General features: G+C 35.1%; 1 protein-coding gene across 21 annotated transcripts in view; it reads right to left on the bottom strand.

Moving 5' to 3' along the window:
- Positions 1 to 14,969, bottom strand: part of CEP128 (centrosomal protein 128) — a 210,430-nt gene that overhangs the window by 190,643 nt on the left and 4,818 nt on the right. For all 21 annotated transcript variants that reach the window (XR_015288185.1, XR_015288180.1, XR_015288184.1 and 18 more), the window contains 5 exons: positions 13,731 to 13,857; positions 12,685 to 12,806; positions 9,895 to 9,986; positions 9,108 to 9,180; positions 2,210 to 2,326 (listed from right to left, as the gene is read on the bottom strand). Coding sequence is in view for 9 of the 21 variants with exons in the window: in XM_086893505.1 (XP_086749631.1) it covers positions 2,210 to 2,326; positions 9,108 to 9,180; positions 9,895 to 9,986; positions 12,685 to 12,806; positions 13,731 to 13,857 (531 nt within the window). In the remaining 12 variants the exon portion in view is untranslated. The remainder of the gene's footprint in view (positions 1 to 2,209; positions 2,327 to 9,107; positions 9,181 to 9,894; positions 9,987 to 12,684; positions 12,807 to 13,730; positions 13,858 to 14,969) is intronic.

Genomic DNA, 14,969 nt, shown 5'->3' on the forward strand with positions numbered 1-14,969 from the left:
GCACATTATACAAAAAACTGAGAGAAAGAAAAGACAGACAAGAGAAAGGCCAAAATTAATGTATCATCTTGTTCTGTTAGATCCTGAAAATATATAATTTAATAATTGCAATTTAGGAAGGTGATTCTCTTAAGATGGTAAAACACTGACAAGTAGTGGTCAGTTACAGGCACTGCACTTTACTGAAAAAAGAATAGCATTTAATCCTCAAAAACTTCACAAGATTTCTTAATTAGAGCAACTACTGATCACATGCAAAAGTCAAATTTGATTTGGTTTGAAATGCATAACAGGCATACTAATGAAAAAATTGTATCATTAAACAGCCACAAATGCTGTAGTATTTCTGTGTAAATCATTCAGGCCATATTAAATAACAGGATTTAAAAACTCAGTCCAAACACTATTCTCCTTTCCAGTAATGTTACTTGGGAAGCATCTTGAATAAATAAATGAAAACAGAAGTAAACTTCAATAGAACATTAAGTCTGTGCAAGGATTACCACAAGACTGAGGCCACTGTCAGAGTTAAGAGTCCATCTGACTCACAATTCAAATTACAATGGACAAGAAACAGAATAACAAAATAACAAGCTCAAAATTATGCAGAAACATGTTTCATCCAAATAACAATCGTTGCAAAATATTTATTTACTTTATTCTCACTAGGCTAAGCAAAAGTACACAAGGCAATTCAAGTACATTCTTTCTAAAATACAGCAACTTAAACTGTATTTTGGAAAGGGGCTCCTCAGGGAAAATAACTTTAAAAAAAATAAAATAGAATTTACACAAGAAAGGATTAAACCATTTTAATTCACATTTGGGTATCTTAGGGGAATAGAAGGTCTAGGATGTACTTAGTATTTCATATTCCTTTTACATGAAATTCAAAAGATGAACTACCAAGAATAAAGGTACCCAGCCTGAAGGCTCATGATCACATAGACTGTGATCATTCATATGATCTATGAAAGATTATATCAAAATTCTTTGAATTACATTTGAACTCATTCACTTGAACTCAAGTTTCCTAAGAAACTATGGCAGTGTCAGTGTATCTTTAGAGGTTACAAACTATCATCCCTTTAAAAGGATAAAATAAAATTGTTCCATTCTGTAGATAACAATATCAAATCACACCAATACATTGCATCCCTTCCCCAGCCTGAAGCCACAACTGAAGAATCTAGAAGTGGGCAGAGGCATACTAAAGAGCAACGAAAACTGAAATTCAGCACTCTAGTCCTTTTCACCCACTAGGGCACCAGCTGGGAGGAAAATGAAACAGTAAGTCTTTCTGATGTACTGGCAGAAGGATTCCAAACCTTTCCATAAATGTTACTTTTTATTTATATTAAAAAAAACCCAAAAAACTCATCATCTAAAATACAATGTCTTTGAATAGTCTCTAGCTTGACATGAAATACATAGCATCATGAGCAAGGTTCTTCAGTATCACTGCACAGTATAATGCCTTCCAAAAAGCTATGTTGCAAACACTAAAAGTGAAAAACAAGGAATTGCATATTTCTTCTCACTTGTAGCATTCTATTGCACAGATAGAGATAACATTGCATATTGTATCTTAGAGTGGAGTGAAATAAAGTCACACTGTTAAGACACAGATTTTCCAAACAGAAATAAAATAAAAAAATAAATATTTTTCATGTGTTTTCTAAAACAAGCAGAAAAAAAAGCTAACAGCTGTCTCAAATTTTAATTTCTATTCTAAACATTTGTATTTGTCTTCTAAACAATATTTTTTATTTCATCAGGTATTGTTGAATAAAACTGAAATGCAATGAAAAGTTGTCTGGCCACTACAGTGCTTTTGATTGGTTGTTGAAATAAATCAAGTGCTCATTTGTATGAGCAAGCAAAGTTTACCTTCTAGAAAATAAAACGTTTTCATTTTAAAAACCCAGCTAATGATTTCCCTTTGTTTGCTTGGGTTTTCAGGAAGGACATAGTGGGTAGGTTCTTAGAAGATTTGTGGCAGTTACCAAAAAGGTCTAAATACAATCAAGATAATATAATGAAGGACTGAGCCTGGGCTTGGTATTACCTGGTCATCAAAACAATGTGAGCTGGACTGAGAGTCCAGCCAAAGATATGAGTATTTTTGCCAGTTTGACAGGTACAGGCTCACAAATGCAACACATTCCTAACTAAATCCTAAATACCTGGGAAGCTTTCATTTGCATACCTCCTGTAATTGAAGAGACACGTGTCCCAGCTGGTCCTGGCGCCTTTCTACAAGCTGTCTTTCAGCACGCATTTCTTCTTCTATCTCCTGAAGTCTTCTCTCTACTCGTTCTGATACCTTCAAAAGAAAAAAACCCATACTGTAGGAAATTGGTGTGCCTTTTTAATACATGTGAAAATATCAATGACAAAAATGTAAACAGAGTATGGGGCAAAAAGAAAAGAGAACATAATTTGTATTTTGTTAAAGCAGATTTAGAATGGTCAAGTAAATAACTAGTTATAGCAGTGAGTACTCCAGAAGTACTCATGCAGGGAACCAAACTCTTATCTTGCTGGCAGTATTCTCCTTTACGTGTATGCATATTTTTCTCTACAGGGATGGTTCTACTCAAGCATTAAATATCTCATTATCAAGGTTAGAGCAGCCTAATGTGAAGCTGCAAAACAAAAGTCTTAGCTTCTCTGTCACAAGCCTGATTAACCTCTGGAAGGATATTTCTTTCACATCTCCAGCCTGCAAAACATACCAATGTCTGCCTCTCATGATCCAAAATCTGTGAGTAAAAAGTTGTAAACGAACCAAGTACATGAGAATGACTGTAACAACACAAAGTAATTACATCACTTTAAGCCTCTTCCCTAATATTTTGTGAATCCATGTACAAACTAATACAAACAACAACAGGTGTTTATTAAAGCAACTTGGATTATGAACATAAAAGCTCAGACTAGAATACCAAAATGACTTCACTTTTGCAATTCAAGCTGCTAGCAGACAGCACCCTCTTGAGGCAGCAAATTAAATTTATTTTGTAAAAGATTAGCAAGAAAAATATTTATGTATCATTTCCTCCTATCTGAAAACTAATTATTTTAAGCAACCACTAGAAAGCAATATATCCATTACCAAATGTTATTTAGATAAAAAGAGAAAGATAAAGATAAAAAAATAAAACACCATTTGACTACTAGCTTTTGATATATGTGGAGGTGAGTCAGTTCTCATCTTTCCCCATTAAGCACACTTCTATTACCACTAGGCATATGCATGGATAGAAAATTTTACCATGAGCAACACAACTTACGTAGCAACAGAAACACTGTGTGCGTTAATTAAGGCTTAATGAACAAAACACTCTACAACAGAATACATCTCTCAGAAAACACTTCTTGTTTGTGCAGCCAGATGAACAGCCAGCTTACAGTCTGGAATATTATATTTTTTCATAAAACCATCAGGAGATGCCTGGAACTACATCAAATCACACACTTTCATGAAGTAAGTTATGAAAGCTCTGCAGCCATGATCCAGAATAATTACTTACTGAAAACTAATGTATAAAAGATAAAGGCCACATCACGATGTTTGTTTTGACAAGTACTGCAAAGCGTTACTTCTCGGAACTCATAAAATACTCCATCTAGCAGAAACAATGATACTATGTAGTAGGAACAGAAAATAACACTGTCATTAAACTTGTTACATCTTTGCTGAAAGCCAGGAAATAAGCTGTCATCCTTTTCCTCATACCTAAGAACTTAAAGAAATTACCTTAAAGAAATAACAACATAAAGAAATTAAGCTGTAATGTTTTAACATTTTTTTAAAAAGTTTTAACTATGTGTTTCTGAAGACAGAAGCTTTCTCAGCTCTCTCATGTACCTTTTTCAATGAAGCACTTTTTTAATAGTACTAAAGCTATTAAGAAAGAAAATACACAATTTTGACTTAACAGAAGATCCAAAAGTAACATCACCCCCAAGGATGACATTCCAAAGGAGAGTTCAGTAACTTCTTCACTGTCATGGGTCCAGCATGCACAGCAGACAGCATGACACGAGGCAGCACTAGACAGGCTTTAGGCTCCTGCAAAGTTCAGATTTCACTACAGATTATCACTAACTCAGAACAAGTAAGAAAGGAACTTCATGAGCTGATTTGCCTTGCCTCTGACTTTCTTCAATTCACTCCAGAATATAATTGTTGTGTTATTTCTAACAAGGTACTAAAAAAGATTGATTATATATTATTATATTTGTCATGGAAATTTCTGTTACAGACATAATCATCTTTAACAAACAAACAAAAAAAAACCCCACAATCAACACAAACCACCAAACATTTTGATGCAACTTCAAACTCCTATTTGTTTCCCATACTTTGTATATTGGTATGGTATTGGTGACAACTTGGCACTTCAGCAAGGTTTTAATCTCCCACAGAATTATGTTCCCTGTTTTTGTAACCTCTCTGCCCTTCCTCAAATTGTCACAGAGCCTGTGGCATACAACAGTATGGATTAAAAAAAATTATAAGCAGTTAAGTGTTAATTTATTAATTAGTAAATGCAGAGTACATTTGAAAACATACTTGTCTTCCTCTGTCTTGCTAATGACCATGACTCAGGACATTTCTACCATATAAGTGTGTATCTTGACCTCTGAATGTTATCAAAAATCTTAGCGTAGACAAGTGAATATTCACCAAAGAATAGTACAAAGAGTATGGAGGCTCTACACAACGACATGAAATACTAGCGCTAGATTGCTGTGTTCAGAACATGTTAGAGTGTGATTTCAAGCATGCATTTTTAGCAGCATAAACTATCTGTGAATAATAATGATGACACTAGAGCTGTGTCTCCACATACAGCTTTCAGGTAGCAGCAAAATCTATGAAAACAGCTTAAGCTATCAAAAAATTCCTCCCCTCCCCTGCAATTGAACACAAATATGAGAATGCCCTTTTTAAAACTAGGGTGACATTTAAGTCATGCAGCTAAATATAATCTTGTGGAAGGTGCTGGATGCTTACTGTACAAAAAGTACCATCCTACTTATTGAATTTCTGCCCTGCTTTTCAGCTTTCCACTGTTATTTCTAGTGCAAAAGTCCTGCTAACAGAAATCTATTTCAACAGATTTTTGCTGATGTTCTTGTTACAACCCATTTTATCATCAATGCATACTTGAAATATGAGTATTAAAATAAATTAAAAAAAAAAGAGCAAAATTTTTTCAGAGATATAACTTTAAATATTGTTAAATATCATGACAAATGATAATATGTGTTATAACTTCTACAAGTCACCTGTGCAGTACCAAAACTCCTTATACCAGATTTTCTGAGGGACAGTTTAATAGAAAATAATCCTGGCCCTCTTAAGATATAACCACAGTAACTCCATGTAAGACCCATTTCACTTGACATTGCTATCCTTTTCCAGAGAAAGTCTACTGTCTTTTTATAACAGCACCATCTCAATTACACGTTTACTTAATTTTAACTAAACTGTGCTCTGATGAAGTTGCTTTTCATGTATAAAGATCAGCATCTTGTGCTATTTGGGCTGTGCTTCTAGCCAATCAATTGCAACAAAATATCCAAGAGGGCTATCTCATATAACCATAAAGGAAGTAAATATTCTTTCAATTGCTTATATGTCTGTCTAGTGAACATCCAAACCCTTTTCAAGAACAAAGGAAACTCGTAAAATGTCTAGCTACGAAAGAGATTTTGATATAGAGAGTTCTAGAACCAGAAAGGCTTTTTAGCAAAACTGCACATTCTCAAGTACAAGGCCATGGAGAGTGCTTGACCTGAAACAGGCATCCAGCTGTGTCTGATGACCACCTTTGATGTCATCTGGTTTTTATATTGGGATGGAAAAGCTCTCTTTACAGGAAAAATGGTGTGCTTTGATTGTGTTGTGTGAATTTTAAAGTATTCAAATTCAACATCAAAAAGGCTCTAAGAATCAAAAAATCTAATAAAAATAAATTCTGAACTAGTGACGCAGAAGAACTGTAGTGACTATCATCACACATCTACATACAGGCAATTTTCAAACAGCCCCAAATATACCAAACTGCAAGAATTTAGACACACATCTCTAAAAAAATAAAGACTTAAGGACACTGAATGCTGAACACACTGAAAAGAATGTTTCTACCATAAGCTTATCCTGTGACATTATCAAGATTTCAAGTTGACAATTTATTGCCAAGAATCATACAGCAGAATATACATACAAGGATGGCAATGCTCGAGGTGATAAACACTCCCAAGTGAAGTCATAAAGGCACTAAAGACAAAAGTTCCTGCACAACTTTGCATAAGGAAGTTTTGAGAAAAAAAGTATTTCGTCTTACCCAACTCACTTTCACCAATGACAATCAATTCTGAATTAAGCAACCTCTTCATAAGTATTCCTAAATGCATACACATAAAGGATGTCAAATATCTATAATAACAGACCCCAGTTTCTACATGCAGTCTAATCTCATGCTTTGCTATGTATACCATGTGACTTACTTTTATTCTTAACATCCATACTAAATTCCTCTCTTTTGCATTTACCTCATCTCACTGATTCTGACAGCCTCATCAGGTAATAGGAGATCACTAGGCTTTGAACTAGGGCAAAGGATCCACACTTAGGATCAGAGCACTGGTAAAGCAGCAGTGCACAATGTTGCTACCATCAGACTTTTTAAGTGCTGTGGAATTGGCTGGACACAATAGTGCATTAAGTAAGAATTTTTCGGCCCCGAAAGTAAATCTCTGAAAAGCCTCAGAAGAAACTGACCAACCTCCCAAGTTAGTTAGATTTAAAAACCAATCAAACAAAGTTAGGTTTAAAAAACAACCAACAACCAAACCTACAACAACTAACAAAAAACCCAAGACAAAACACATATACACAGAATAACCAAAATAACCCCAAAAAAACAGATCACAAAAAAAGTGGCAGCTCCTCTCACAACAATCTATTTGGAGAACCCCTTGCTATAAGACAAGATCATAAAGACATGCAAGTTATAACAAACACGGGACAAGTTCCAAAAAATTAATCTGCAGAGGTATTATTACTCAGTACAGAAAGCATACAGATCATTTCCAGACCAAGAAGCTCCTAACCCACAGGTGATTAGACTTCTATTGTACAGAATTATCATTAGATGACTTTCTGTGGTAATATTGCATGCTAATCTTCCACTTCTTGGCCATTCACCATACATGGCTAGATCTTCCCTAGTGACCTGTTTCTTCTGCAAACTGAACCACAGCAATTCTTTTATCTTTTCAAGAAAGTCTTTGAATTAGCAGCCCTTTTTATTTTTTCCCTTTCTTTTTTTCCCCTCTCCTCTTTCCACTCTTCCTTCCATTTGGCCGATGTTCTTCATAAAGTCAGTAATCAGCAATAAGCAAAATATTCCAGGTGAATTTTTACTAGTCCTACCCATAAAAATCATCTCACGGCAGTTTACTGCAGCATTTGTGCCCTCACTGAAAGAATATCAGTAAATATTTCAGTTTTCATAGCCTTTTTGCATTATAACTTTCCCTCCCAACTAAGGGATTTACTCTTCTGATATTACCCTTACCATTAACAAACTACCGAAGACTCCCTTGCTATACTTAACTTCTCTCATTTTTTGCTTCTCTCAGGTCAAAAGTTGTAACCTTCGATTTTACATCTTGAAACCCTACAGCAGGAAGTCAAAGAACTAGTTATTTCTTTCATTAATGAAGAGACAGTGGATGCCTCCATTCCAGAGGATTGAGGAAGGTTTGTTCCTCTCACACAAAAGCACTGAACAGTTGTCATGTAGCCAGCTATAGCAGCTATTTTCTTGATAACAACCTCGGTTAAAACTGAGTTTGCTAATTTCCTGGTACATGAAAGAGAACAAAAAAAAATAAGTATACTGAGAAGTCTGCTACAAGAAAAACATTTTGCAAGTTTTACAAGTATTAAGAATTCTTTATCAGATAAACTTACTTTATCCTACCAGACTACTAGGAGAAATCAAAATTAACGTTCTAACAAAGACAACCCCTTCATAGTTTTCTACAAAGGCTGACAAAGCAAGTCTTCTTTCCCTGATGGACCCTATCATATTAAAGACATAACTGGTACAGATAGTGTCTCTCAAATCACTGTCCAACTTAATCTAGAGTCAGGAATTTACATAAGTACATTTAATGAGTCTGCTGGTACCAAGTGGTCCATGCCAACAGTATTGTTATCAGTGACAAACACATCACTACAACCCTTGACAGAGTACTTAGGACCAATTCATGCAATTTTAGAGCAAGATGAATTACCTATGGGAAAATATGCACTTGCTCTGAAAAGTCAGCTTTGCTACTAATATCACAGTAAATGTGTACACAAAGCATACACTCAAGTCTTATGTGTCAAGAACTACCTACAGGATTCTCACCTACTAATTATTGGGGTCATTCTCAGCTTCTCTTGTCCTACAGCAATATGCTGTTTGACTTTGATCTCAATAGCAGATCTCTTTTAGATTTAAGTAACACAGACTGCAGTTAGTCTGCTTCCAGCAGACACAGGAGACAGAAAAAGAATGTCATGGCTGTCCTGCCTCCTCTGTTACATTTTGTCAGGAAGCCTTCAGAGAGGAGTGCAGCCCAAAGAGACTCCTTCCATTTTGCTACACAGATGATAAGGATTGAAAAGGACAGGGAGGGAGGAACAGAGGAAGAAGAAACATAATATGGGAAAGTTTGTATCTTTACAAAGGTACCTTCAACAATTAGAACAGCATTGAAATCAATGTCCTAAGTTACAAAACATCTTTCTCCAAGGCCATGAATTTTGAAACAGAAAAATTCACAATACACACACCTGTAAAACACTTGTACTTAAAACAAGCACCTGAAATATAAAACTTGTCTTGTTGATTTCATTATTGAAAGTAACATTTCAACAACCTATAGTAGTCCAAATAAGACCATGTTCAGATATACCTATCAGTATGTGATACCAATTGATACCAATTACCAACACACATGTTAAACTAGAAGCCCACATCTTGCTTAGAATACTAGTTATAAATAATCCTTTTCATGTTAGTCACACTCACCGTTTCTTGTCTTTGGGACTCAGTGAGCTTTTCAGACAATTCTTCTAAAGTCTTTCTTAATTCAGCATCAGTCCTTCATAGAAAAATACAAGACAATATTCTACAGTGCAAAAGCTAATAACAATGATAACTTTAAACAGCAACCCCCCAGAATTTTTGCTACTTCAATTTGTTCTACAGCCTATTCATAACAGATCATAGCCTATACATAATAATTTATAGCATAATTAGAAGCAAGTTCCAAGTGGAAAATTCATTATAAAAATCATTCCCATTCCTCACATGAAGAAACAAACTATCTAAGTATCAGCTAGGTATCAGATCAATAAGTACAAAATTATGGACATATCTACATACTCCTTTTGAACAGTAGTTTCTTACTAGGAATTAACAGTCTAATTCCTGTTATTGCTCTTGAATAAAGCATCACATGTTGAGAAAGTATATACATTATGGCCTGCAGGAAAGTTTGCTGTGAAGGGACTCCAGTAACAAGGACAAACTAGGAGCAAAGCTGCAATAAAAAGAAATTCCCTAGTCCTTGTCATTTTATACATGTATTAAAAAAAGATGAGGAAAGCCCTATATATTATACAAATTGGAACTGGTAGGTGTTATTTACATTTATAAATACTTCAGAAGATGATATAAAACAAGCAGTTTATAATCCTGCTTTAATCTACGTGTTGCACAACCCCTCATTCTCCCCAGAATTATTTTTTTAAATAAAAAAGTTAAATAATTTTTTCCACACTGTTCTTCACATGGAGTTATATCCTGTTTATACCGATTTCTTCTTGAAAGCTCACGACTGATGTCATCTCCCAGGCGAACTTGTTCACTGCTGAGATCTCGAAGAGACTGGTGGAAAGAATGCAGCTGTAAATAAAAGTACACAAATTAAGCCAAGGCTCAGGAACTCATTTTTTCTGTGATATTCCAAAAATACATATCTACACATATACACATTTTAAAAAACAAAGCAGATAAAAATAACCTAAAAAAAAATAAAACACTATGAACATCCAGTTGATCCTGGAAAAGGCCTGTGAACTTCTATTTCAATCCACCCTTCACAATACTTCCTCAGTGTAGTTTAACTTTCAGTACTTTACTTGCTAAACCAAGTTTCCTATGTTTTTTTTTCTTCTGTAGTTCAGAGTTTAGACACTATACCACCTCTTTAATCTAATGCAAAGCAAACTGAAACATTTGAACATGTTCCAAAAAGACATTTCATGTTAATTAATACTAGTATGGTAAAACAATGGTAAAACATATATAGCATGGTGCCCAGCTATATATGCTTCCATCAATAGATTACATAGGAACGTGAAACAAAACAAGCAGAACAGCATAATGTATTCATGAACTATCAAGAAAAGGTATTTTGCCTTGCCCAAGACTTTACATACTCTTTTTTCAGACCTTGGGAAAAAAAAACAAAAAACAAAAACACACATCTACTTTCCTCTGTAAAACCTCCCATTTTCCCCATTCAGCAGACTCGCAACTTATCATCAGAGTTTAGGGAGCAAATAAAAAAATGAACAGGTCATTCATTCTTCATGGGATAAAAAGTGAAAGTTAATCCATCCTAATGCAACCGACTGCTGTCAGCAATTCCATGGCCAGGATTATTGTTATGAAAAACCCTAATATATAATATTCTTTTGTTCTGTGTCCTAGATTTAAACCTTCCACAACCAAGCTGACTGCCCTCAACATTCAGATACAGGCACTACTACCTCCCCTGTGTGATTAACCAGAAATTTCAACCTGACCTGAGAGACTTAGAAATAACACATCATATTTTCAAAATGTATCTGCTGAGAAGGAGAGAGACTTAAATGTGTTAAAAGACCATTTGCTGAAAAATTACTTCAGCTAGTAAAAGTCAGAATAGGAATAAAGAGACAGTGGTTACAGAAAAAAAAGCCACAGCTTTAGATAAACAGAACTGCTTTATCTCAGGCCTAATTTCTACCTGTAATCATTCCAGTTCGTCATTCCTCAAAGCTCTATACTCTTCTTACAAAACAGTTAATGAAAAGAAAAAAGCCATATTCACTCACTGAAAAGCAAGAATGTGGAATAAACCAACAGTTATCATCAACACTACAAAAAAAAGCTATTTGCCCACATAGTTATTTAATATGAAGAACTTTGTATGCATTGCAGGAACTCCCTTGAATAAAATTTCCAAGATATTTATCAAATATCTAGAAATAATCTAAAGTAGTCCTAAGGATTTTAGATTGCTGGGAGGAAAGATTTCCACATAACATTTTTTCTTTCCAAAGATTGTTTTCTAGACTTAGCTTGGGAGGGAAGGATGGAAGAACTAGATTGAAAAGACAATGAAACGGAGTCAAACAAAAGTCTAGAATTTCTACAGCTTCCCAAAAAGTCAGCTGAGAAAACTTGTTGTAGTTAAGTTTAAAATTATATGGAAGCTGACACTGATTTAAAAAGTCAATATGAATACCTTACAATCAGCTTCTTTAATATCAGTCTACACAGATTCCCTCAAGCAAGTCTAGCCACCCTGTCTGAAAAAGCAAAAACAGGTAGTAAAATCTCCTCTCTACCTATCGAATAACAGAAACACTATAATCTTATCCATTAAGGTAATTAATTTATTTTTTACAAAGCCTGCAAGCAGATACAAGTTACGGGATATGAAAATTACCTGTGGCACACACATCCTCTCCTCCTCCCATCATCTACCTGAAATACAGGCTCAAGTCATTCTACTCACAGGTCAGACCAAGAACTAAGATGAAGAACTATCTGGTTCAAAATCAATCCAAGCTACACTGAAATAAAAGCAAAAGCACTAAACCCTACACCATTAACTAAAGCAGAATAATCCACTTCACAGCCTCACTGAACTTCAGCATGAAGGTGGATGCTAATTGGCTGGAAGGGACCTCTGAAGATAATGCCATCCAAACCCTGTGCCAAGGCAGAGTCACCTAGAAAAGGTGACACAGGAACTTGTCCAGGTGGGTTCTGAATGTCTCTAGACAGGGGGATTCCATAACCTCCTGGGCAGCCTGTGCCATTGCTCTGCCACACTCAAAGTTTTTTCCTCACACTGAAGTGGAACTTCTTGTGTTTTAGTTTAGGGCCGCTGGTCCCTGTCCTGTCACTGGGCACCACTGAACAGTCTGGCACCATCCTGTTGAACACTCTAATATGTTAGAGATATTAATATGCATTACTGAGATCCCTTCTCAGTCTTCTCCAGACTAAACAGGATATTCAGAGATTATTTTTGTGTCATAACACAGCCAAAAAAGTAGGGAGATAATTTTCATATTTTACTTTTGATATCACTACAATCTGAATCTTTTTCTCTATAATGATTTGCATGAAACTTCATGACACACAGAAGTGGCTGCCTGAGGAAAAAAACAGGTAACACAAATCATAGCTGAAAACACTGAACACAAATCATAGCTGAAACATCCTCAGATGCACCTTCAGAATCACTTCATTTAATGTAAAAGCAAGGAGTCTGGTGACCACATATTTCCTATTTGGACCAGCCACTCCCATCAGTGCTCAGTACCTGGTCCACATTATCTGCCTCATTGACAAATCGAACACTTGCAGATCTAGACCTTCGATGTTTATTGCCCTGTGAATCTCCATAATCCCTGAGAGGAGAAGTGGGCAGGAAGTGGCGGTTGCCTATAGAAGATATGAGATAAAAAAAAATAAGTTGGAAGACAAAATTTTGTATGGGAAATTTTTCATTTTGCTTCATGAAAAATGTGTATTTCATCCTGACAATATCCTTCTAGGTCACATTACAGACAACTACTGAATTACATAACATGCAAATGACACTTTTAGCTCTTCTCAGGATTCTTCTTCAGTTTAAACATTTCTTACCCATGACACACAAGTATTCCAGAAAGAAGAATTGTTTCTCCAAGGAGTAGTTTTTCCTCAAATTTTGTTTGCCCAACCAACCACTTTTTCCTCCAGTTGAATATATCAGAGCTTCAAACTATTATATTTCACAGCTTTTACATAGGAATGAAACTTTCAGAGGTTTCTACTAAAATATGTTAAATATACTTCTCAAAGGAATACTCCTCCCAAACATACCTTTTCCCAAAATATAATTAATTTTCTGAGACATACAAGGAAAAAAACCTACTCTTTTGTGGGTCATTAAGAATTTCTGGTTTTTCTTTTCCACTGTTTCCAAACATCCATAATCTCATGCACATAAAATTTAAATTCCCATCTTGCTGTGAAGCAAGCTTCAGAAGCTGCAATATCTTTTGGATTTAGCTTTAACTTGTATGTACCTACAACTCATGCAGTGGAAAATTAATTTTCTCAGCTGAAAGAATTAAAGTTTCATTTAGATCTCTTGGGATATCAGCAGAAAATACTAACAGAAACAGAAAGCTGGAAAAATTTCCCACATAAACAGCTTCATAATGCAATTGTCTCCCAAATATCTGAACTCAGTTTCTTTGCAGTGATGATCAGTGATGACTTTCCATAAGACTATCTCTACACATTTTTCTTAATTTCCTCTTCACATAACAGAGTTATATGACATAATTCAAGCATACTCAAGCCCTTTAAGTATTTTACCTGATGTTCCTTCTACATCCAGGTCACTGGGATATAAACTTGAGAGAGATGCACTTCTCATTCCAGAGTTTCGTGCTAGCCGCTGGCTCCTTAATTGACCAATAGATTGCTCCAGTGTTTCTTTTAACTGCAGAAAAGTTATAATATATTGGAATATGAACATAAACTTGTTTTTTAAAAGGCACGTTAAATATTATTTATTTAAAAGTCATTAAGAGAATAAAAGCTATTTTTAAACCAAGTACAGCTATGAATTAACAACAGCTTTTCTTTAATATCTCATATGTCACATTCCTGTAATTATAGCAAAATGCTTCCAACACTGGCAGCTTCAAATATCAAGTTTCTTAAAACAGTGGTGCACCACCATGAAAACTCAGAAGTTTGTCTACTACAACCAAAATAAGACCTATTTGCCAGCAATGCTGATTAACAGTCTTGCAAAATCCAGAAAATAACTTCAAATAAATTATTTTTTACAGGAATTTTTCCACCAGCCCTACCTGGAATCAATTTTATATATGGCTATCAAATTTCCCTAAGCAGCTTTACAGAAACCCCCTATTTCACTTCAAGGAAAAGGAAGCCATTCACAATTTAAGACTACAGAACTAGCTATATTCAAAAATTAGTTCTTCATTTTTCAAACTTACATATTATAATTGCATTTCTTAACTTTGGTCCTTAGCCACTAACTTTGTCACACCTCTATTTGACAATTCACAAAACATCAGCTTCTAAAAGTTCTCCTTTTTCTAAGAGAAGCTTGTAAACAATGGTTAAATTGATGCCTTACTCCTGCAGAATTATACAGTGTTGGATCTCCTTCTCTGAAGAAAACAAGCTTTCTTTTCTACACATTTGCTTCTTCGATCTCTCTACCTTCACATGTAAAATATTCCTATATTTCATACGCATCTGTTTCAAGGCAGCACCTGCCGCAGCTTGTTTGTAATGAAATTGTAAACCTCCCTTGCCTAGAAGCACTAATTTGTTTTGCTTTCTCTAAGATACCTGTTTTCAAACTTGCAGAAGACTCATTTTAGAATTTTCATCCTTTCTGCAATTTAGAGCAAGCTGGTCAACAGATCAAGAAACTGTTGTAGAATAACAGGAAAAACGCTACACCAGTATGATCACAATCCCATTCCCTGCTATAATTCAGCTTTTATCTTATCACTTCTTGATGCAAAAGAAACATGTTCCCTAACACTATTTCAGCTACACATCTTGTATTTG

This window comes from Cyanistes caeruleus, chromosome 6 (genome assembly GCF_971803275.1).
Source record: "Cyanistes caeruleus chromosome 6, bCyaCae1.hap1.1, whole genome shotgun sequence".
In the NCBI taxonomy this organism is placed as follows: domain Eukaryota; kingdom Metazoa; phylum Chordata; class Aves; order Passeriformes; family Paridae; genus Cyanistes; species Cyanistes caeruleus.